The sequence below is a fragment of the Parambassis ranga genome, chromosome 7 (assembly GCF_900634625.1).
Source record: "Parambassis ranga chromosome 7, fParRan2.1, whole genome shotgun sequence".
NCBI lineage: Eukaryota > Metazoa > Chordata > Actinopteri > Ambassidae > Parambassis > Parambassis ranga.
The window spans coordinates 3738429-3762720 of NC_041028.1; the positions used below are offsets into that span (position 1 = coordinate 3738429).

Genomic DNA, 24292 nt, shown 5'->3' on the forward strand with positions numbered 1-24292 from the left:
AGTCACCTGTCATACACCAGGGATACACACACACAAATAAAGATGATGCTTCTTTCACTGCTGCACACACAAAAAACGGCACTTAAAATAAAACCATCCTTCCAAAACTGACACTCACTCAAGAACATTTTTGTGATCTTTTGGTAATAACAGGTGGCTGTTTCAACAATTTTAAGATACATAAATCAGGATAAGGTCGGTGAGAGATGTGTCACATCGCAGTTGGTCTCTGCTGCAGTCTGAAAAGGATTCAGGCAAATCTCAGTCTAACCCCCAGCCGACAAGGTCAGAGCGTCTCGTGCAACCTTTTGTGGAAAGCACTCAGCACAACAAATGGACCCTAAACTGTTTGATACCTGCTGCTTGCACTCTAAAGGCAGAGTTGATTATGGATATCCACCCCGGCACTCTCTGCCTCACAGTATATTTGTTCTGGGCCACTGCTGCATTTTGACTAGAACAGCTGGAAGAAACTCTCCAGCAGCAGCCGTCTAAAAAAAAATCCTTTTTAAGAAGACAATAGGTTGCTTTACAAGCCAACTGAAAATACATACACATATTTATTATTAGTCTCATTTATGTGTTGAGATTTGAGCAGTACATACACGTCCCTACCACTGAGCCACGTGGGGCCATGTGTAGGAAACAATAGTCAAACGTGATTTCAATCATTAGAGACTCAGCGAAGAAAAAGAATTTATTAATACAATAATTGTAAATGTGCATTGGCGTCCTAGACCCCGTCGTGAGGACCACGTCCGAAAGGGGGGAAAGCTCGAGCAGAGAGGCCGCTGACCAGAAGGTCTAGACCTGGTGGTGGTGTAGAAGCAGGAGAGCAGGAGAGAGGAGACCTTGAACTGCATGGATCGGGAGGTGCTTGGGGTGGAGGAGGGTTGCTGGATTCGATCAGGAGACAGCTGGAGGCTTTTAAATTTCTTGCTACGCTATGATTGGGCAGGAGAGGGATGGATCGACAGCTGATTGGTGAGGGAGGTGCCATTTATTAAACACCTGACTATGTGGGAGGCCACTAGAGGGAGTGCAGTGCAGTGAGAGAGAGAGAAAGTGCGGGGATGGTGAAGAGAGATAGGAAGCGGATAGAGATAAGAGGTGGATGATGTAAAATAGAGTCTTCATGATTGAACTTACAAGCTACATGTTTATACGCAACATCCATCCATCATCTATTAACCTGCTTTGTCCTGCAGTGCAGGGTCACGGGGGGCTGTAGCCTATCCCAGCTAACTATGGGTGAGAGGTGGGGTAAACCCTGGGCAGGACACCAGTCCATCACAGGCCCATACGCAACATAAAAAAAACACCACATCCTCCAGATATGACACATGCTTACGTTCATGCTAACACAACATATGATCCTATTGCCTGACGTCACCCCATAATGGGACTGATGCAGCCACAGAAGTCAGAGTAAGGAGGCAGGGTGAGGGTACATTCAACGCAGCAAACCTTCTCTCAAGAGTCTGTGGTTTAAGTCCCCCTGACATCGTGAGCTGTTCTGTCCTCACCATCTGTTAAATTTCATTTGTACTCGCAGTTACATTTCATTTAGTATGAAAAACTTTAGGGATTAAAAACAGGGTACAGTTAGGTAAATAAACCAAAACACACAAATTCAGATCATTTATCACAATCATGGAGAGTCCAGATGAGAAATATGTACACATGTTCCATTTTTAAATACTGAAATATCAGCCTCATGTTTTTCCTTTTTCCTGCTGAGGACAGGCTGACTGCACAGATTATAATTTTGTTGACAGTTACATGAGAAGCTGCACACTCTTGCAAGTGGGTAGCTCAGCTTAGCAAAAAAAACAACAGGTACGGCTCATTTTCAAACATTCTGGTACCACTTAGTGTTTTGTGAGTTGCCCACCATGTCATGTTGCTGGGAAATGATGCATAAAGCTTGAAATGTGAAGGTATGTTTTTTTGGAAAATGCAGCTCACTTTTCAATGACTTTTGACTTTTCAATGAAAACATGACATGCAGGTTATATTTTTTGTCCAAGTTTGCAAACAATATGTTTTATTTATGCTTCTGCTGCCAGTTTTAATGCCAAACTGAGCTAACCCTCTCCTGCTACATATGTACACAGGTAAAAAAAATAGATAAACAAAGATTATTATAATAAAAAAAACATGGAAAAATACAATTATTTATTCCACATCAAGTTACACAGCATGATTAGAAACTGGTCAGAGAGGTAAAATAATTGGAAATCATTTTTGAATACTTTGCCAGGCTATTGGAGTGAACTTCATTTCACTATTGCTGTGCTCACTATCCCCTCCCCACCTCCACAGGCATAATAGGAAAATAGGTAATATAAAAACTGAAATTGTATTCTTTCCTCTGTAAAGAGAGATGATTGCATATCAAGTTGGCTGGTTGAAGTACCTCCTGTGTATGACTCCTGTGTGGTGCGAGAGGAAGCATTTTTCTTCTACCCAATGGAAGAGTGAGTCAGGTTTATGACTACGGGGAGCAGAGGGTGGCCTTTATTTCCCTGAGAAGAGTCATTATTATTGCCCTGCAAATTTATGGCTTGCTTCTGGAGAGAACCTACCAGCAGAGTGCCTGTCATTTCTCTTACTATCTTATGCATTATTGATAAGTCTATGGTCCTATCATCCATTGTGTGCTGTTGTCATAACTCAACAGTAGAAAACAACATATACAGTATGCTGTAGATGTGTACAGCAGGTCCTCCCTTCTGGTGTTGTTGGTTTTTTTACTGTATTTTACAGAAGACTTTTAAACAGAAGTTATGAAGATCAGCACAACTCTTCGTAAATAGGAAAACAAATGTCCATTGTCAACTTTAAATATAAAGAAAATAGGAATAATTTGCTAATAAAATGGGTTCTCATAGAGCTTGATTAGACGCAGATAGCGGCTTCAGACAGATTACACGTGGGCTGTAATGAGCATGCTAATGCTCTGAATCAGGCGACCAGAGAGGGTCCTTGTTTCTGAAATAAAGGTGAATCTAAAAGATTTTTTTGAATTGCAAAAAAAAAAAAATGATGATATGACCAGTGAAACAGCTGCTGTGCACAAGTAATGAGTCACATGATAACAGCCAATATGACAACTGATTAATTGTGGGAGTCTTGTTCTGTTAATACTCGCTGATAAATGGTTGCCATTAGCCATATACCTGGCAGTTACAGGGGGGAGATAATTAGATCATCATGTTGTTAAAGGATAATAAGGATCAGCAACTTGCGACAAAGGATGCCCTCCCCTGACTCCGTCCTTCACCTGGCCCTGAATGCTGCTGCTGTTCAGAGCGAGAGCGAGAGAGAGAGAGAGAGAGAGAGAGAGGAGGGGGGAGGCAAAACTAAGGAACATCAGCACCCAGACACCTTTCATTTTCCTTAGTGAAAAAAACAGCTGTAAACCTGCCAGCTTTAGACGTACACACACGTCGTTAGATGTGTGAATTTTAAGCATGCACAGCACTCAACAAGTTAATCAGCGATGTTTTATTTGGCGCCTCCCACATGTGCTGCCTCTTTCTCTGTCTCTTTCCTCCAAAGCTCCTCTCACTGAAGGACCCTTCAGACCAGCAGCAATCATCCTATTTAGACAGCTGAGAGGGCTGCTGTTTGAAACGCAGCGTTGTGTAATGCTGCCTGTGCTCGTAATCATGCTCTTCACTGCGTGATGATGAGGTTAATTTAAGGTCTTTTGTGTATATCTTGCTTATTTGGCTGTTTATATAAGCCGTGGGATTCAACTGCGAAGGGAGTTATGTGTCTAGAAATTCTGAAAACCTTCAGCTTTGACGTGTTTCTGAAAATTCTGAATTGATTGGGCCTGGGCCTGGTTTTCTAATTTAGGAACGTTTGTTGTAAGAAGTGACCTTTAAAGGCAGTTTTTTTTTTCTCAGAATACACACGGTGTTTGCTTGATTCAATTCAAAAAATGTCTGAGCGACATATTTGAAGCTGTACATGTGGCGGTGCATCCTGAGTCGCAGATAAAGACTTAACAAATTTGTTCATTAGCTTCCCACTTTCTGAAGCTCAGCCAATCCATCAACACTGGACGACCTTATGAATACATTACAATACATTAAAGCTGACTGGCTGAGCAGGAGTCAGTTTGTGAGTTATGTTGTTTGTCATTCTGTTGCATTAGCTCCCTCAGGTGATGATGCATATACTCTTCTTTATTATAAAAAGAGAGAGGCTGCTGCTGTTTGCTAAGCTCTCTGAGTTCCAAATATTTTTTTTTTTACATTTCTCTATATAAGAAAAATAAAAAAGGAAAACCAAATACATACTGATCATTGGTTTGTGTTGCAGACTATAAGGAGCACCAAAGAAAAGGAGCAGAACTGTAGAAGTGATATATTTGTTTTCTACACAGCAGCTATGCCAAGGTCACTCCTATTCTTTACATTATATTTATTTATCAGTTTCATTGGCTGCTGACAGAGCCCTTCCTCCTTCACCAAGGATATATGTGGGAAAGTACTGTTGTTTTCCACACCCTGACAGGCCCAGTTCCTCTGCCGTATGTCTGAGTGAGTGCTCATGTGTACTTTGACATGTTGGTAACATGTTCTACCAGTCTGCCATGGCAAGCACCATCTTCTTTGCCGTGGTGTGCTGGGGGGAGCAGGCATTAAAGCAAAGGACGCCAGCAGACTGGACGACCTCATTAAAAAGGCGGGGTCTGTTGCTGGGACTATAATCCATCTGTGACTGTCAGAGCTGTGCTCTCAAACTTGGACTAATGCATCATCTCAAGTGCACTTCAAACTTCTCAGTTACATTCACTGTGTATTCATGTTCATACGTCTGCTGCATATAAAAGTTTTTCCTGTTATATTCACTGCGCCCCCAGTGTATCCATCAAAAATGATGTCAGTATGTCAATGGGTGTATAAAAGGGACGAGCATGTGTTGCATAGGCTTGCCTTCAAATTTAATAAGTAAATAATTTGACGTATTAAATCCAGTAGGAATGGCTTAATGTAACTAGCTAGAAAACATAGAAAACATGTCTGTATTGTCAATGTTGTTCGACTAAAATTATTTTAACAATATCAGCATATTATAGTAACAAAACTGTGCAACCTACATACCTTGTTTTGACTGACAGCAGGGTGACAATGCCCAGCATAGACGGGGACTTGGAAAAAAATCCTCTACTTAATCTGTGATATTTCTTGTTCATTTTTTGTTGTGGGATGAGAACTTATTGGTAAACAATGGCCTAACTAGCTGTCATTGTTGTTGTGAGATCTGGATGTAAAATAAGAGACAGAGGTTCAGCCTTTGTGGGATCTTCATTCAAAACAGGTGTCAACACGACACGTGTCTTATATGCGTCTTATATCATTCCGTGTGTGTGTGATACATATTTATGGCACGCTCACCTGGCAACATTTCCAACCAGATTGATTTCATCTTTCCGTTTCAGGTGGGGGTATCCTGTTTTTGAGGTCGCTCTGACCTGGTGCTTGTTGTTGGGAGACAGCACACAGAAGCAATTTGTCGTTCAAGGATGACAGCACAAAGCACTGAATTATAGCCAGGTTGATTTCTCAAACCAATATTTTCCCCCAACATCATATAGCTCTGATAACGACCATTCAATGACGACAACTTCCAAGAAAGCCAATTTTACAAGATTGTCAGCAGTCATTCTGCCATTCATATCACCTCTCAAACATAAAAACAGTCATAGAGTCAGAGCGATGTCATACGTATGTGTGTACGTATTTGACAGATTGTAAAGTTGTTTTGAGCGTCCTGTCCTCACGTCCTCTCTGCTCCTGCCATTGAAAGCGATAAATGAATGTTGCTTGCTCAGACTCGGCGAGATAGCCGGCATGACTTTTACAGAGAAGTGATCCGGGTGCTCACTCAGACATGACATGTTCAGATGCCATCAGGTTAATGGAAAGGAGTGTATGTCTGAAAGGTGCTAATCACATATCATAACTGTGAAAGAAATCTTCAGATGCCCAGTGTGCAGCTGCTGTCTGAGCTGCTGCTGAAATATTTTGACACCAGTTGCACTGTGGATGCTACATTCTGACTTTAACCCAGCATTTAAACAAAAAATAATCCATGAACATGCATCAGTTTTCAAAAGAAAAGCACCCTGTAGGTTCTGATTTGTCAGGTACATTGTTGTCTGACATGTTGTTAGTGGGCATGTTAATTGTAATAAGTGTTTTAATGACAATCTTCTGAAAGCTTGTGACTTTTTCCACTCAAAAATGGTTCTATTTGTTTAATAAGAAGTTACCTCATACTGAGGATATTGACAAAGACGTTGCCAAAGAAAGTGCTTCGCTGCACACCAGCTCTGCATGCGAGCCGTTTGAACCATTAAAACCAGTGGAATTTCTGTAATTTTTTAATTCAGAAACACTTGATCGAAGAAAGGAACCAAAAAAATTTAAGATTTGATGTCCTAATGCTGCTTAATCTCTCTGCAGCTTTGCACAGTGTGACTGAACAAAGGTTTCTAATCAGGATTATGATGTGTCTCTACACTTTCTCACCCTTCTTCTCTGTAAAATATATAATCTAAATCATTGTTTGGTGTAAGGTCCAGGCTTAAACTTGTCTTTGGTTGTTCTCGCTCTTCTGTTTTATTTTCACATAGATCCTCATGGTTTTGCTGCTTCCTTTCATTTTTCCACCTGCGTCTGGTTAATCAGAGGGTTCTGTGTATTTTTAGCCCAGCCCTTTCTCTCTGGTGTCTGTGTGTGTGTGTTTGTGTTGCAACTGGAGTTCTCTCTGTGTGTTCTTTGTGTTGTTGTTGTTATTATTCTTCCAGCATTCCACTTGGTCTGTTTTCTGTACTCTACTTTGCTCCTAGGGTTCTGCCTCAGCCTGAGCCCATGTTTGCCTACCTGGACTTATGTAATATTGAATAGGTTTGTAAGCAAAGCTTGCTTTTTGTTGTTTGTTGCTTGTTTTTTTGTTTGCCTCCATGTCCTGTATTTATGTCCTCTTCTGAACTGGAGCATCTTGAGTTGTGATTTAATTTAATGTGTTCAATTTACCTGAATAAATGAAGCTTACAGGTGAAATGTGTTTGGACGTCTGCTCTTTGCACAGCTGTTATTAAGACATTTTTTCATTGTCAACAAATCCCCCCTCACTAAAACAAACATCTACATGACTTCATTTGTTCTTTCAACCATGAACCAAGTAGTTTTTTTTCTGCTTTAACCTAACATCTAACCCTAATCTGAACTTAAAGAGGGTAAGACCAGAAAAAAACACGTTCTACTGACACCTAGAAATCAGAAAAAGATATTGACATCTCATTTAAAACTCCACTAAACAAAATCCAATGGAAAAAAAAAACCTTTGTGTTGATACATACTGTATGCTGCACACAAAGGCATCCTGTTTCTATTGTCACTTCCTTCTGAGAGAACCTATAAGCTATGCTTTAAAGACATTTTATTGACTTGCCCATATGGTTTATAGGTTTCTAAATGGCTCCATTTCTCTTTAGAAAAAGAATGGGAATTTAATCAGGCACCTTTGGCGGGCTTAGCGAGGCAGCTGTGACAGTCAACAACCTCATCATGTCAGCCCGAGTCTCAGGAGAGACTGTCCTTGAAACACAAAGAACCTCTGAGGACATTGATTCACTTGAGCCACTGTAGCGCTCATTCACAGTAACAAAGGCCAGTGTCCTTAAAAACCTTCTTCCGCGCAGACAATGTGACAATAAACCACATAAAGCTCTCTGGGTATCAAAATAAGTTAGTCATTAATGCCTCCCACATCCCCAAAGAAAACCACCGTCACCAACACCGCTCCATGCTTGTAGGACAGTTCCAGTTCAGGGTAATGATACACTTAATTATTCTGGTTGCTGGCCAGAAATGTGCAAATGACACAATTTGGAAACAGAATCCCAGTATGACGAGGCTCCTGGTGTGTAATTACACAGATGTTACGGGTGAATCAGGTACTGTATACGGGGTTTGCGGTTGATTTGTGCCATCATGTTTCATCCTGCTTTTCATTTTGTGGCAAGGACAAGCTGATACGCCTCAGTTGCTTTTATAATTATTTCTGCTCCTCTCCCTTTTCCATGCCCAGGCAGACTCTCTGTCGTGCAGTCTCAGCCCAGGCCTGGGTGTCGATCCCAGAGGACACAGCGCTGGAATGCCTATCACAGGCGCGTCTGCAGATGGGGGATTGGGAACTATCTGAGATTCAATAGAATTTTCCAAATCAAGACTGAGGAATTAAATGAAATCTTACAATGTTATCTCTTGGGTTGAACTGGTCACTCAAGTGTGCTGTCCTGATAGACTGATAACACAACCCACTTACTTTTTATCATCAACACGCCATAGATTACATCTCAGTGCTTTATGTGCACAATGTGCAAACGCTACAGTGCTTGTGTAGGTCGTTGATGTCGTCCGTTCGTTTCTTTACTTCTTCAATCAAATTTGTTCATGTTGCTGTGCTTATTCAGTGTGGTATTCAAAGGATAGATTACAATCCACAGGACAATACTTGTATTCTTCTTGTAATATGCACACAACAGCCGCACCATCCCCAGACATGCAAGCTTTAGTGGTTGTCTGTGTTCAACAGATAAAGAGGAACAATGGCTCTAATAGGCAGCGGAGAGTCTCCACAAGCAGCATTTCAGCAACGCACATTTGTTCTCACAAAGGCTAAATGTATTTTGAGTGGCAGATTAAGGATATTGGTCAGAGGCTTTGCATTGTCAACTCTGAAAAGTGGGGTAAATGTGTGTTTGGATGATAATTCACACATTCTTTGGCTTGACGGCGGACTGAAAAGCGCCCGTTCTCGGTTTTAGGAAATGTATTTCACAGATTGTTAATTATGGGTAACATAATCTCATTAAGTCCTTTTGGTTTGCGACTCAATTTCTTTTACAAGCATTAGCCATGATTGAGTAGTTTAAGGGTTTAAGTTCCCCCTTTTGTCTGAGTTCAAAAACCGTCCGTCTTCATAAGAGCTGCGTTTTGTCCTATTTGTATTCCTCAAGGAAACCTGATGTACAGCAGCAGCCACTGCAGTTTGCTGGTTGAGTGTCTGTAATATCAAAGCGCCTTGGCCTGGAAAAGACACAAGTACCCGACACTGATACTTTACCAGAGGAAGCTGAATACACATGTGTCACACGATTGTGTTACCAGCAAACTCCTGCACAACCTCAGTATGCCAGTGGTGTTTACTTCATCATATAACAAATGACTCTGTGAAAACACTGTGACAATGTGAAAGGGGTCACTTGTAGTTACAAACCCACAGAGAATTATACTCTCTGAATCTGCAGCTCCCCTCACCCTCAGCTTTACAGAGCTCTGTACTGAGTCTCAGCTCATTGTTTAGCTGTTCCTGGCCTGCAACTTCACAATTCTGTTGACTCTTGCTGCTTCATCATGTGTCACTTTTGGCCACAGTAAGCAGCTGTTTTAGAGAGGAAGTTTATAAAAACAGAACTACACAAAATGTTTCAAACTTACGTAGACAAATAGAGTTATTAGCTGATGGAGAACTTAGCAGGAAAATTTATATTTATTTACATTTATATTTAAAGGTAGGGTAGAGATTTCATTCTGATGCACTTTTTGTTAAATTAGTGTAACTTCCCTTTACAATCCAATAGCAACCAATTAGTTCGGCAGCTACACATTAAAACAAAGAATATGAATAATCTGTGGAAGCTATAAAACGCTAACAACATCAGCCAATCCTCCGGGTGGACCCTGCGCGGAGTATTGGCTGGTTGTCACTCTCTTCCTGCTTTGCACGCACCAGAGAGGTACGTGCATGATGGCCGAAGACACAGACCGCAGCTCGTCTTCAGGTAATGCACGTCCATGTGATTGATAAGATAAGATAAGATAAGATAAGATAAGATAAGATAAGATAAGATAAGATAAGATAAGAGGGGCATGTGTTTACTTTCAAAATCTGGCTGACTCTCAGTGAGTTTTCAAAATCTCCTACCCTACCTTTAATTTCTCCGAGAGATGCTAGAGCAAAAAAAAAGGTGAAAATGAAGTTTCCTCTCACAAACATACGCCATATACAGTAAATCATCAATAATATATCCTCCAGATACGACTCATGGCTACATTTTTGTACATTTATTTAGTTGTATTGCTCGAGATGCAATGTAATGCTACGTTTATGCTAATGAGATAACTGTGTTATACAAAAACGGGACCGATACAGCCACAAAAGTCCTGGTAAGGAGGCAGGTTGTGGATGGTGGGAATATACAGTGCAGAGGGCTTTCACTCAGGAGTCCAAGGTTACAGTCCCCCTGACACTGCAAGCTGTTTTGATTTTACCACCATAATTTGCATAAAATCAACTGGTTATCGAGACATCGATATCAAAGAAGTTAGGTTTAAGACTATATTAAAACACACACATTTAAAACAAATGCATTTCACAAGGAAAACCTGCTTTTCAAGGACTACAATATGAACCTCATGTTATGTTTTCATGGTGATAATGAGCTGGGAGTTTCCCAAGGCTTTGCACTCTTCATTTCACTAAAATTATCTGTGGCTAAACAATGAAACAACGCTGACTTCATTCACCATAAAGACATAATGTAAGGCCAACACTTTAGTTTATTGCACTTCTTTATGTTTGCTTCAATAGCTAATAGGTTTGATCAAGAAAAGGAGCAACCTCAAAAGGACTGTTATGGTCTGAGAGTTAAAGTTTGCTGTACTATACTAATGTGAGGCTTAGAGCTGCATTCAGGGTGATGCTCCCTTTGTTTTCTCATGTAAAAGTTTGAGTGGAAGCTACAACTGCGTGTTGATATATAATGAACTATAACAGGAAATAGAAATACTTTATTTTCCACTAACCCAAAAACACAGTTTACTAAATGTTTGCCTCTTTTTACTTACTTAAACATAAACAAGTATAATCAGCTGCCTGAGTGTTTTGTAGAACAGACATCTTTCATCTGAATCAGGCTGCCCTCTGGGGATTTTAGAGGGTGATGCAAAATCTAGGCCTCTTCTATTTTTTAACTGTTTTACATTCAGACAGTTTGTGCGAGAGAAAATCTCATTTTCCAAACTTTAGATGCTTTACCTTGCACAGTGACCGTGTTTGTGCAGCTGTTGGCAAAGACACGGATTGTGAGAGTGAGCTTCTCTGTGTCCTGTTTTCATCAAATGATGTCAGACATGTTGTGTCTAGTGTCTAAAAGCAGCGATTGAGTCCTTCAGGGCTTCTTATACATACATTGACATAGCAATTGCCACTCTGCCTGCTGGAACATGTCAACATGCCCCGTGTGTCCACATTAGCAGCCACGGCTATCAATGTTTATTTTAGACCAGTGATGTGTGAGCGTCATTAATAGCTCGGTCCACAGGGCTGATGAATAAATTCTTAAGTCTCTCGTATTCACATGACCCTCCCTCTGAGTGGAAACATTCGGAAGACAGATTAGTTCTGCTGCTGTGGGTAAAGAAGATTAGCAGAGATTATTAACAAACATGTTGAATTAAACAGACAGTATCACTCTATTTTTCACAAACATCCCAGCTGTATGTGGTTAAAACAGAACATGCAGGGAGGAGGGGGGCGGGGGGGCGGGGGTGCAGCTGTTTAAAAACAGCGGCATAGCTGAAACATCATAGGAGCAGCCATCACTGGGACTGAACACACAGAGTGGCCTGGATTCAATCTTCTTGGTCCCAATTAAGGTCAGATTTACTGACATCAGTCACAGTTCATCACAGTGATTACACTCAAGCTGTTCAGTGAGGAGATGATACAGAGCTCATGGGAACCACCACTAATTGGAGGTCCTCACTCTCTCACTTTGTGCCTACTCATCTATTCCACAGGGAGACAGACATATTTGTCACATCTACATAATCACATTGATGCCCATATTTAATGCATTTAGGTTTAACCCTACACATACCACATGCTTCTACACTTTTTAACCCCCCTTGTGAAAGCAGTCACTTTTTCATGGCTGGTAATAATGTCCTCTGTAGTTTTACGGCCATTTGTATTCATACTGGTGAGCAGTATGACATTTTTTTTTAATCATTTTTATTATAATTTCCCTACTTCGTTTAGCTGTTATAATTACTTGTAACCTAATTTACGATATCTTGCATGCAAAAAAATTAAACATCCTGCAGTAAACTTTGAATATGTCTGTATATTGATTACTTATTGGTCACATGATAAGAATTGTGAGCAACAAAGATTGAAGATCTGTTCAACAAACTGGACATTTTGATGATGTGGATATAGCAGCTGGTATCGTTGTCTATGACAACACACAAATGAACACAAAAAGCAATGTCAATCATGCACTCAAATATAAAATAAACCGAAAAATCAGATGCAAGAATCAGATATTATTAATTAATATGCATGAAAAATAGTCATATAAATATTGTTTGATAATGAAACTGCACAAACACTGATCAAAGTAACCTACTGGTACTGGGAAAAGTCAATCAATCATTGTGTTGTTGCCAAATTAACCCAGTCTGACCTGGTGATGTTCAGTTGATCGAATTAAAACCAGCATGCAAAGAGGAGAAGACCACCACACAGGGACTAGCACAGTTTATCTGATTGTTGGATAATGTTATCTACGGTTATAAATAAACATATTGATTCGCCTACATAGGCAATTTTCATCCATCTGAAAAGGAAGTCAATATGCACCTTGCAGGGGCATGATAAGGATACATACATCTATAATGATGGTATTGTTCGTGTGTTTTTGTTGCCTGTGCTTGAGGATGGGACCATGCAGTGTGTGTGTGTGTGTGTGTGTGCATAGACAAATTTCATCTGCTCTGCCATCAGGTATCGGTGTGCAGGATGAGCCTCTTCATAGTTTAATGCCAGTGTACTGTATGCATTATCGCCCCATTAAAGATACTGCCCATTAAACTGCATTTTAAATAACTTACTTATCTGAAGGTCTGACCTGCAGATATAATAAATGTGTTTTTTTCATCATTTCAGTTCTTCAACCACACATGCAAATGCAGTGTGATTATCAAATGCACATACGGTTCCCCACATTTATTTAAATCTAAAACATTTCAGGAACTTTATGCTGAATTTTTATGACTTTCACTAAAGTGTTGTTGCAGTGAAACAACTTTTACAGATCCCTGTGTCACTAAAAATGTATTTAACTGTAGACCAGAACATGAAGAATGAATAATTATTTGTCTTTAATGGTGAGAGTTAAAATTCTGGGTTTTTTTAGGACACACTCAATTTTGTCATGTTTTAATTGCTGTACCCCTGGAGACCCATTCAAAAATATCTAGCTTTGCCATGGGAGTGTCATGACCCAGATTATGGAAAGTAATGCTGAAAAGATTTAAACCAGCAGTGAGGATGCCTGTAGTTTAATAGCAGTTTAATAGAAGAGACACAGTGTATTGCACCCACATCACATGATAGGGTTCAGTGCCATCTAGTGGTAGGAAGGCAAAGGCTATTATTATTATTTTAAAAGACAAAAGAGTTATTATAACAACTGCAGAAGAAGGAGCAGCTGCAATTTCAGATGATTTATGAACCAAAGCAACAAAAATACAAAACAATGTACATAAAATGAAAGTAAACAACACATCACATGGCTCTACAGAGCTCCAAGGAGTCCTACAAACTCAGTGAAGGTACAAAACTTATATACATTTTACCATCGAAAGCTGTTTTTGTATAATATCTATCACCTTTCTGCACCCACTGTAACAAAATCATAGTTTTTCAGTCTGTTTTGTCCTCCTGGTTTATTTTAAGCTGCACTACTTCTTCAGATGCCCTCATCTCCACGGCCACGCTCTGTCTGTTCTCCTCATCCAGTTTCTTGTAGTTAAAGTAATGCATGATGAAGAAAAATATGCCGGGCACCAGCATAAACACGCCACATGCATAGTACATGTATTTATAGTCCCCAAAAGCATCAACCAGGGCTCCTGGAAGAGAAAGCACGAATTCCAGAGGTCAATGCTTTCTGCTTTCTGCTAAAAATGTGTGTAAATTGCAGTATATATGTATGTGTGTACAAACCTGAAATTGGGGGTCCAAGAAGCACTGGTCCACACTCGATAATGGTGACAAGTCCCACTGCAGTGGAGAAGCGCTGAGCTCCAACCAGGTCCATCAGAACTTCAAAAAGCAGCGCAGAAAGCATCCCAAATGCCTGACCGAAGAAGACGGCATACACGACCAGACCCACATACCCGGACGCCAGTGGGCACAATAGGTGACAAATACCATTATATGAAACAGCAAAGCTGAAAAAATATTGTATTCTCGGCCTGACCAACTTGGTGTTGCCAATGAGTCCAGTGGCTGGTCTGATAAACATGTCCACCAAAGCAAAGATAGAGAGCAAGAAAGCTGCTGAGTACTCATCAATCCCTTGGTGTTTGGCGTAAGGAGCCAGGAAGACCACCGGAGCAAAAAAGCCAAAAAATAGCAACACGTTACCACTGAGATAAATGAGGAAACCTCGGTGTTTGAAAAGTGAGAAGTCTATACATTTGTTCACCAACCCCCGACCTTTGCCCTCTGTTTTACTTTCCTCAGTCAGACGGGTAGCAGACTCTGTGCTGGCATCTGTCGCAGCAGCAGTAGCAGCAGCTTCCTCAGCAGATGCCCCATTACACACTGATGATTCATCATTTGGCTTGGGTCCTACACATTTATTGACTGGTCTCATCAGAGAGCCAGCGACACAGCAGTGCAAAACAATGGATCCCAGAATGAGGAAACTCCCTCTCCAACCGAAAGAGTCAAAGAGAAACTGGTTAAGAGGAGCCAGAGTGAAGAGAACGACTGGACTTCCTGTCATGGCAAGTCCGTTCGCCAGCGGCCTTTTGACCTGGAAGTAGGTGCCAATGATTGTAAGGGCCGGCTGCAGGTTGAAGGAAAGACCAAAACCTGATGTGAGAAAAACACACACAGTAAAGTGACCGCTTCTGTTACCACCTAATCAGTTTAGGAGATTTTTGTGAGAAAAAAAAACATTTTTTTTTACATTCTGACATTTCACACAGCTAATAATATAATAAAATAATTTTACTTCTGTTTATATATATAGTTGTGGGTGGTGCATCCCTACTGAACTGAACATTAAGAGTAAAGTCTGAAGTTTGTTTGCTCACTTTTAGCACTATGACCATGCAGTCCAGTATGCATAGCACTACAATCATTTCTGGATTGTGCAAGATCTCATCCAAATCTACCTTATTGCTTTAACAGTAGCATTTAGAAAGACCTGAAAATGGGTTTATATCACTGCAATATAGGCGAGTATTTTATAAATAAAAAGTCCTTGTAGGTTACAACACTACCTCTGCATCAGCTAGTCTGAACCAGGTAACTAAAGCAAACAGCAGCAGGAACCTTTCCAGGAAAACCTGATGGTAAGGACAGCTCACAATGTCATTGCCAATGACAAACATGCACTCATGATTTACCTCCGATCACTCCAACGCAAAGGTACAGATGAATGATACTTGTGCCATAAGAAGCCAGCACCATGCCGGCGCTAACCATGAGCCCACCAACCATCACCACAGGTCTGCTGCCATAACGATTCACTAATATGCTGCTGATCGGACCTGCACACACAAGAAACATTTTGGTATTATACAAAAAAGTTATAACAGATTACTTTGCTCACTCGGATTAGTGATAGAATTTGCTGGTTGGGAATGTACTTTGTCAAATTTTTTTTTGGGGGGTAGGGGGGAAGTATTGTGGACACTGACCTCCTGCGTACATAGAAGCGAGCATGACAGAGGACACCCAGGCAATCTCGCTGTAAGAGACTGCAAAATATTCCTGGATCTCTTTGTAATAGATGGTGAGGGATTTGGGGAAAGCATAGGAGAAACCTATGGAAATAAAAGCGCCAAAGACGACAGCCCAACCCCAGCCTCCATCTGGTGGAGTATAGCCAAGATTGGTTGTTGCTGCAGGGGGCATGTTGAATCCAACAGGCTGGAAGTGTATAAAAAAAAAAACAGAAATATTGCATAATTTACACACACACACATACAAAATCATAGACAAATGCTCACCTCAGCACTATGCTCAAATCCGTGTTGTTCAGACTATGAACCCAGCTTTTGTGTCACACTGTGGCTGCCTCCCTAAGAAACAGCCTGTTGCAAAGCTATTGATCTCATCACGTGAGCGAACATGCTAAATACAAAAAAAAAAGTGACCATGCACAATCAAATGTTCACACAGAGAAAGATGTTCAGGTCAACGCAAAACTACAAGCACAAACACAACTCCAACACCACGGTCTGTGCAACTGTCAAAACACACAGGTCTGTTTATTAGTCTAAAAATTGTGTGTGTGTGTGTGTGTGCCTGCTGAGGCCCTTTGCACTCTGTTCGAGTCTGTTTGTGAGTGCATGCAAGTTCTGTTTGGTGGGGGCAGGCAAATGGCTTGCGTCTTTTGTGCATTATGAGGTTAAATAGAAAGTCAATTCAGGTGAAAAGCAGCAAATGTTTGTGCTTTTGTCAGTCTTTGTTTGGCAGCCAAGGAATATGTGGGCCCGGGGGGCTGCAAAGCATGCCAGAAAGAGACACAAACGTGTGTCTTCATGACACAAAACAACCGACATGAGACATGACTCAAAAGGGATGTGAATGCACCATGATTTGTTTTTTAATTTGGCTATGTTTGTATATTTGCTGAGAGACTTGTAGTGAATATTTTGCAGTCCAACACGGAATATATATATCCTGTGTCTTTTTTGGGGCAGGTTTTCATATATTCATCTGTTTCGGTCTATTTCATATATATATATATATATATATATATATATATATATATATATATATATATACACACATATGTATACATATCTATATATATATAGATATATATATATATATATATATATATATATATATATATATATATATATATATATATATATATATATACACACATATGTATACATCACCCATCACTCAGGTGCAGCGTGCTCAGCCGACAGCTGCGGGTTTTATAACTTTATTGTTTCACTGATTAAGTGTTTCTTTCCCCAAACAACGTGAGTGTAAAGACGTCTGCTGTAAAGTTTTCAGTGAATGTGTTTAAGTAAGCACTGCCGGTGGGTGACCTTTGTTTGTGTAACTTGCTTGTGTAACATGAATGTCAGCGGGCTGTAACGAGTAGCTTCCTCAGAGTCAGGTAGGTGCCGTATTGCTAGTTAGCTGAAAGCTACCGGTGGCGTTGGAAATGTTTTCCAGAGTGATTTTTGCGACGAGTCTGGTCAGATTTAACACTGGTGCCAACTCCAGAGCGGCTATAAGAGCACTGACTCCTCTGTGCAAACATCAGCATCGGTCCTACAGCTCTGAGTCTGCTGGTGTCAGGGTAAGTGTCACATTCTTTTACGAGAAAACTGTAATATTCACAGTGTGGCAGTGCTTTGTAAGTCTAAACACACCAAACTGAACATATGACGATTAATAGTATTTTCATTCACTGATGCTTATGTATATTTGGCCGTGGTAAAATCAGTCAGAGTGACACATCTCGCCATGTAACTTTGTTTGACAGCTCCTGGTAATGCTTTAGCTAGCTAGCTTGTAGCTAGCTGGAAGTGGCGTACATGCTAAAAGTTGATTGTTTGTCACTGTAATACCTATTTGCTCGTTTCTTATTAAACTATGAATGTTTTTAATTCATACGGACATTATAATGTTGATGCATAAATAAAATTATTTTTATTATTGTTATTATTAATACGTGAAGTATGGCAAGCTGACAGGATGGTAAATATCCCATTAAAATCTGCATGCAGCTCTGCTGTTATCATCTATTCTCTGCTCTGTTCCAGGTGCTGTATGATGGTCTTTGTCCTATATGTGTGACAGAGATCCGGTTACTTCAGTTTCTGCAGAGAAGCCGGTCTGGAAAAGTACAATTTATCGATATCTCCCTGCCAGACTATGATGGAGCAAGATACAAGGATGTAACCTATGAGATGGCCATGGAGGAAATGCATGTGATTGATGAGAAAGATGAGGTAAACTTTAAATGTGATCATCTATATAACTATGCAGATTATGCTCAGTGTAGTATTACATATTGAAATCTCACGTTTTGTTTTTGCAGGTTCACAAAGGGGTTCCTGCATTTGCCGTCATGTATGGAGCAGTGGGCCTCGGCTGGTTGGGTTGCTTCATGATGTGGTCCCCTGTCAGGCCATTAATGGACAAATCTTACGCCATTTTTGCCAGGAACCGCCTGAAGTGGACTGGGCGTGGGGAGGAGTGTGCAACAGGACGCTGTGAAAAGAAAACACAGTGACTCTTAAGCCACCGAAAGATTACGTATGTTTAATAAATAAAGGGATTAGGTTGTCTGTTTACTCAACACTTAATTCAGCAAAACAAGTGTTTTATTTTAAATTTAGCATAAAATATTTAATTTATATTGCTAAAGACACATATTGCACTGAGAAAAATCTACTCTGCTGTGTTAATCTCTCTTAAAATATAACTGAACACTCCTAAAAAAAACTGATATTGCCCTTTTCCCAGGACTTTGTGATCAGCAGTCCAGGCTTGTGCTCTCATCAGCTTCGCTCGACATTTCCTTCTCCTAGAAACATTGGTAAGATGACACATAATCACACAAAAAAACTGGATAAAGGAAAAAGTTCCAACAAATGTTGCTGCACAGTGAAAGGGCCTTCCTGTGAAAGACGGGGAGTAATTGTATATTGTGTAAAAGACTGTCATTTTGGCAAATATACAGCACAGAGATAAGACAGAAAATCGCTCAAGCAAAATGCAGCCAATTTCCTGTCAGTGTATCAGATGGAGGTTCATATCGAAGCCAGATAGCTTCATTCAATCTGTCGTGTTGCTGCCACTAGATGTCACTGTAAAACCAAAACTGGTGAAGTGTGGTGATGTTTTGTGATGGATGCTGGTGGGAACAGATAGTGACAATCTTTAACTTCACATGAGCCCCTGCTGTTATGAGCATCAACAAGACAGGCTCATCAACAACACACAGCAGTGCCAAACAGCATGTGCTGGTTTGTGCTCTATGGTAGAGGACAGGGTGATTTACATACACTCACTGAAACAACTGTAAATCACTGCAATCATTCATGTTCAGAAAGCTAAAAAAAGAAATACTGTTCCACAAGTAGAGGACAAAAAACATTTAGGGGTTCTTTTTTTGGTTTGGAATCAATTTATTAATTATAGGGCACACTTTTTCTGTTTTTTGTTTGGGACAAAATGTAAATAAACAAGCTGCAATGATGCAAATCAACTGGTTTTAATTAAGACTGTATTTAGAACCTGCATATTTACAAAAAACGACTTAATTTATGTTTACAATTTTTGCTTTAAGTAGTTGATATATACACCTGTTTTTGGTTATATTCAAAGCTAATCATTCCCTGGTTCACTGTGAGGTTGGCAGTTTGATCTGCATGCTGATGTGTCCTTGATCAAGACACTTAACCCGTAGCTGCTCCCAGTGGTTGCACCAATGGTGTGTGAATGTTTGTGTTTGAAAGGGTATAGTATGAAGTAGCGTAAAGCACTTTGAGGACATTAACTTGTACCTACAACTATACAGCGCTTCTATTTTGGGTGCCCTGCAGCTGCAGTCTTGTATCTGCTGTGTGCTATACTGCAGCTGTTTTGTATCACATGGGCCTTAAGGCCTGGACATTGGTTCTTATAAAGTGTTTTTGATGAGTAACAGCCCTTTTGTTTGTAAGGAGGTGTGTACTCATGTGCCTAATGTGCATGATGTGCTTGTGACTTGGGAAGCTGTGAACAGTTGCTCACTGAGGAGCAAATGCCCCCCCCTCCCTAATTTTAGATTCATGCAGGTCAGCAGTGAAAGCACATGACCTTAAGCCTGTGTGGTCTACATGAACATTGGCCAAGCAGGTCTTCCGCCCTTCCCCCTTTTGGCTCAGCTCAACCAATCAGATCAAAAGCCCGGCATGTAGGAAGGATTGAATCAAGTGTCAAAACACAGTAGAAATAGTGATTGTGTCAGTTTATCAAAAGGTTGGTGTTGTTGGTGTCAGAGAGCCGGCTGAGGAACAGTAAAGATAGAAGAACTTGCTGTGGTGTTTCAGGTAAATGTGAATTCTTTCAACACATGTGCTCTCAAGGTTAGAGGACCTATAAGCTACTTAAGTTCATGACCTTCCTCTGCTGAAGTGCAAAACAAATGTAAGATGTTGCATTCCTAGGCCATCTGCCTTTGTTTTGAGACTACACCACAGAACCTTTTAGTAGTGGGTCAACTTTTGTTTATTAGAAACATAAGAGGAGGTACAGAGGACAACACTGGCTATGCTGTCAAACAGGCTTAGATGTAATGATAGTTACATAGAGTTGTTAACATGCCAGAAAGACCTGTGAGGTTTCAGGTTACATTCTTGAGGGGACCCGGTACCAGGGGAATGTACCGAGGCTGTTGTGGAACATGATGGTTGTTTGTACACAATATGAGCAGATCACTGTGTAATCACAGCAGTGACAATGACTGTGGTCTGAAAAAACATGTAGCTGAGATAATGACACACCAAACCTGCCTAATGCCTGATATGTGTCAATGCAAGGTCATTATTTTTGCTAAAATCAGTATGACTTACATATAATAACAGACCATTTTATAGGCTTGGCAATGTCAAATGACATTATGGTATATACGATATTATGGTGTTTGTTGACAACTATTAGAAGGAACATTGTGAGCCAGATTATGAATTCTTGTAAAACCAAATCCCTCTATCTCCCCTGAGCCATAACTGTACTTTGTGATTAGTTAGCATTCTATCACACTAACTAATGATGCAAAACACAATAAATAATGTATGCCATAGGCACACTAGCATGTAGCAAAGTATTTAAATTACAGTTCTCTAATGTGTTTATTTTGTGTATTTTCTCAGACTCCTGTTGAACATTCTTCCAAGGCCTAACTCAGTGCAAGGAGAGTAACACTTTACTTTGGACTTTAGTTGAAAGCCTCAAACCTCATCTGCTGCTCAGACATGGGACGCTACGTCAGCACCATAGTTTGTCCAAGTTCTGTGAGCAGGACTTGGGAGGAGGGATACCGTCACTTTGCAAAGCACATCAATAAATACTTTGGTGCCAGAGGTACAGATGGTGCTCAGAATAAGAGAGAACAACACTCTGTAGAAAAGAATAGCACATACAAGAAACACTTCTCCACGCACTCTCCCTCACAAACGTGCACCACCAGGCCACAGCCGAAGCAAAAAGAACCCATCCTCCCTGAAACTGGAGGCCTTTTTCACAGCAACAGCAACGCAACTAACTTTGGTGAGAGCTATTTCCAGACAGCACGTCACATCAATCAATATTTCAAGGGTCAAAGAGAGCCGGACGAGGACACTGATGGAAATCTGCATGTAAAGATGGGCACGGAATTTTCAAAGACCTCTGAGGGACTAAAGTCTGTCTCTTTAATGGATTGCCTTCGCCGCCCGACAAGTGCCATTTCAGACTTGCTGGGCTCTTATCTGAAGCTGGGGCCCTTGTCCCAGACTAGTAAGCCGAAAACTGCTATGACTTCACCACAGGCCATACCAAATAAAACGGTGAGTTGTGACTCTCATACTTTCTCCAAAGCTGTGCAGCTTTGCCACTTAAAGCACCAATGTGCATCAATTACTGCCATCTTGTGGTTTAAACTGCAGATTGCATTAAAGCAGCACAGCTTGGCAGGGTTCATTCTGAGTTAATAAGGGTTATTAAATCCTGGACACTTTTAGTAATGTACAGTTATTTATGTGTAATCTCTGTCAGCTTTTCTTGAGCCGGAGGCAGGCAGATGAAATGATGCACGGGTTCATTGGAAGTTTAGGACTGGCTTCTTCTCCAGAAGCCCTGGCTGCCTGTGTGGAGGCGCTGAATAACCACCTTATCCGCTACCCCTCATGCAAAGCTCTAATCTGGCAGGTGAGTTAAAAGAGATTCATGTTTATATCATATTTGACAGAATGACTTGTCATTATGTTTTTATGCTGCTTTTTTTATTATTTTTTCCAGGAGAAGGCTGCAGTCACATTGTTGAGACAGCGGCGAACCTACAGACATAACCAGGGACTTCAGGATGCCTTGAGAGAAACCTTGGCTCTGATTGGATATATGGATCCAGTCAAAGGTCATGGCATAAGAGTGCTCTCGATAGATGGTGGTGGCACAAGGCAAGAAAATGGGCTGATAGTTAATGATGCCACTTCTCGTTATTGTGATGTTGATATTATAATGATGTGTATTTTCCTTCCAGAGGTGTGGTGCCTCTCCAGGTGTTAAAGCTACTAGAAAACGAGACGGGCAAAAAGGTCCACCAGCTGTTTGACTACATCTGTGGAGTGAGCACAGGTGACAAAGATCAAACTCAGGCCTGCATTTTAATGCCTGTTAGTCTGAATTTTATACCATGGATTATGTTTTTTGCATTAAAGGTGCGGTTCTAGCCTTCATGCTGGGTCTGGCCCATTATTCTCTAGAGGAATGTGCCGATATGTACCGGCGATTTGGCTCTGAGGTGTTTCGGCAAAACCCTTTGGTTGGGACTGTGAAGATGGGCTGGAGCCACTCTTACTATAACACTGAGACTTGGGAGACCATATTAAAGTAAGGACAATACACCACCTATGTGCTTCAGTGAAGGGAGAGATTTTTTTATATAACACAGCAATATAGTTTTAATGTTTTTTATTGTATGCAGGGAGAAGTTGGGTAGTAAAGTGCTCATTAAAACAGCCAGAGATGATTTGAGTCCCAAGGTAAGAACACTACAGTTTTGTTTTTAAATGTGTGTGTGTACAGTTTTAATATGTTGTTGTTAAATGATCAGGTGTCTGCTGTCAGTGCAGTGGTAAACTGGGGTACCAGTCCGAAGGCCTTTGTCTTTCGCAACTATAACCACAAACCGGGATCTCTCAGCCGCTATGCAGGAGGCTCAGGCTACCAGATGTGGCAGGCGGTGCGGGCATCATCGGCTGCACCGGGATACTTCCAGGAGTTTCCTTTACAAAGTGACATTCACCAGGTCCTGCACTACAGACTTTCAAAGCACGTTTTCATGAGACCCTAATGGATCTAGTGTATGGCTATAAGACTGCTAATCCCGTGTCTCTTTATAGGATGGAGGAATCATCTTGAACAATCCCTGTGCATTGGCTGTCCACGAGAGCCGTTTGCTGTGGCCCAACCAGCACTTCCAATGCGTGCTGTCCCTCGGCACTGGTCGCTATGACAATGTCAAGAGAGGACCTGCAACCTCCACGAGCCTGAGGGCCAAAATAAGCAACCTGATCAGCAGTGCCACAGACACTGAAGGTGTCCACACCCTTCTGGACGAACTGCTGCCCCCGGATGTCTATTTTCGCTTCAACCCAATGCTGAGCGCAGTGGTGTCCCTGGATGAGAACCGTCCAGTGGCATTGGATCAGCTGCAGAGAGACACACAGGACTACCTGGAGAGAAACCGGCTTAAGTTGGCCCGGGTCTGTTTAGTGCTCGGGGCAGAGCGCTCATCTGTTGGCAGAACAAAGGACTGGATGAGCGAGAGGGCCTGGGAAATGAAACAGAGATTGATGTGAGGAGGTCAGTCGAGGTTTATCTACATGTAGATACACATCCTGTGCATAGAATCCACGGTGCGTGATTTTATAGTGTTTGCTGTTGAAACCCAAAACAGGCTGATTCAAACAATGTGAGTTTATATAGCTCAGAGGAACTAAAACGATCAACCCTTATTTTTTAGGTGAGTGGAAGGCAAACAAGCTAACAGCTGCTGCACACGTTGCACAGAAGAAAATGCATGCTCATACAGTACAGACTTTGATGCACTTTATTATTTAAAGCTGTATTTAATGTTCTATTCTTATTCTGTATTTGAAACTCTATTTGACTTTAATATAAGTTATAAATTATACTTATATCTGCTCTATATTTTTAACGGGTATTTTATTTGTAAAATAAATGTGTTTTTTAAGACTCTTCACATCTTTAAAAACGTTTTCCTCCCAATAAATAAGTCACTGCAGAGTTTATCATTGAAGGAGAAGCCATCCACTCACTTGAATGTGATGGGTTAAATCCCCCCATGTGTCTTGAAGCTGTGCCCTTTGCATCCACAATAGACTGACTTTGTTTCAGACAGAAATGCTTTGTGTGAGCCAGAGTGTGTGTTCGTGCC

General features: G+C 40.9%; 2 protein-coding genes across 4 annotated transcripts; one reads left to right on the top strand and one right to left on the bottom strand.

The window, feature by feature from the left end:
* Positions 1 to 13586: 13586 nt before the first annotated feature.
* LOC114438517 (monocarboxylate transporter 2-like) lies at positions 13587 to 16359 on the bottom strand. The gene is made up of 5 exons (XM_028409938.1): positions 16125 to 16359; positions 15813 to 16044; positions 15519 to 15662; positions 14104 to 14979; positions 13587 to 14009 (listed from the first exon to the last, which is right to left on the bottom strand). Exons 2-5 carry the CDS (start codon positions 16027 to 16029, stop codon positions 13801 to 13803), a joined length of 1446 nt encoding a protein of 481 aa, XP_028265739.1. The 5' UTR covers positions 16030 to 16044; positions 16125 to 16359; the 3' UTR covers positions 13587 to 13800.
* A 799-nt stretch (positions 16360 to 17158) lies between these two features.
* On the top strand, positions 17159 to 24090 carry LOC114437956 (calcium-independent phospholipase A2-gamma-like). Of its 3 annotated transcripts, XM_028408921.1 has the most exons (12): positions 17159 to 17440; positions 17907 to 18095; positions 18185 to 18402; positions 18613 to 18685; positions 21006 to 21680; positions 21889 to 22041; positions 22132 to 22289; positions 22373 to 22467; positions 22551 to 22722; positions 22817 to 22874; positions 22946 to 23140; positions 23235 to 24090. In XM_028408921.1, the coding sequence occupies exons 5-12, from the start codon at positions 21108 to 21110 to the stop codon at positions 23691 to 23693; spliced, it is 1863 nt and encodes a 620-aa protein (XP_028264722.1). In that variant the 5' UTR covers positions 17159 to 17440; positions 17907 to 18095; positions 18185 to 18402; positions 18613 to 18685; positions 21006 to 21107; the 3' UTR covers positions 23694 to 24090. The 3 variants fall into 3 exon arrangements, with proteins under 3 accessions (XP_028264722.1, XP_028264723.1, XP_028264725.1); XM_028408922.1 differs by having other exon boundaries at positions 18185 to 18685; XM_028408924.1 differs by lacking the exons at positions 17159 to 17440; positions 17907 to 18095; positions 18185 to 18402; positions 18613 to 18685 and adding an exon at positions 20055 to 20183.
* Positions 24091 to 24292: the final 202 nt, after the last annotated feature.

Excerpts from the sequence above, each read along its gene's own strand:
- LOC114438517 (XM_028409938.1), bottom strand. The coding sequence starts at position 16,029 with ATGCCCCCTGCAGCAACAACCAATCTTGGCTATACTCCACCAGATGGA. Across the intron at positions 15,663-15,812 it reads CGCTTCTATGTACGCAGGAG|GTCCGATCAGCAGCATATTA; the intron begins GTCAGTGTCCAC and ends TTGTGTGTGCAG. Across the intron at positions 14,010-14,103 it reads TCTTGGACCCCCAATTTCAG|GAGCCCTGGTTGATGCTTTT; the intron begins GTTTGTACACAC and ends TTTCTCTTCCAG.
- LOC114437956 (XM_028408922.1), top strand. The coding sequence starts at position 21,108 with ATGGGACGCTACGTCAGCACCATAGTTTGTCCAAGTTCTGTGAGCAGG. Across the intron at positions 21,681-21,888 it reads AGGCCATACCAAATAAAACG|CTTTTCTTGAGCCGGAGGCA; the intron begins GTGAGTTGTGAC and ends AATCTCTGTCAG. Across the intron at positions 22,042-22,131 it reads GCAAAGCTCTAATCTGGCAG|GAGAAGGCTGCAGTCACATT; the intron begins GTGAGTTAAAAG and ends TATTTTTTCCAG.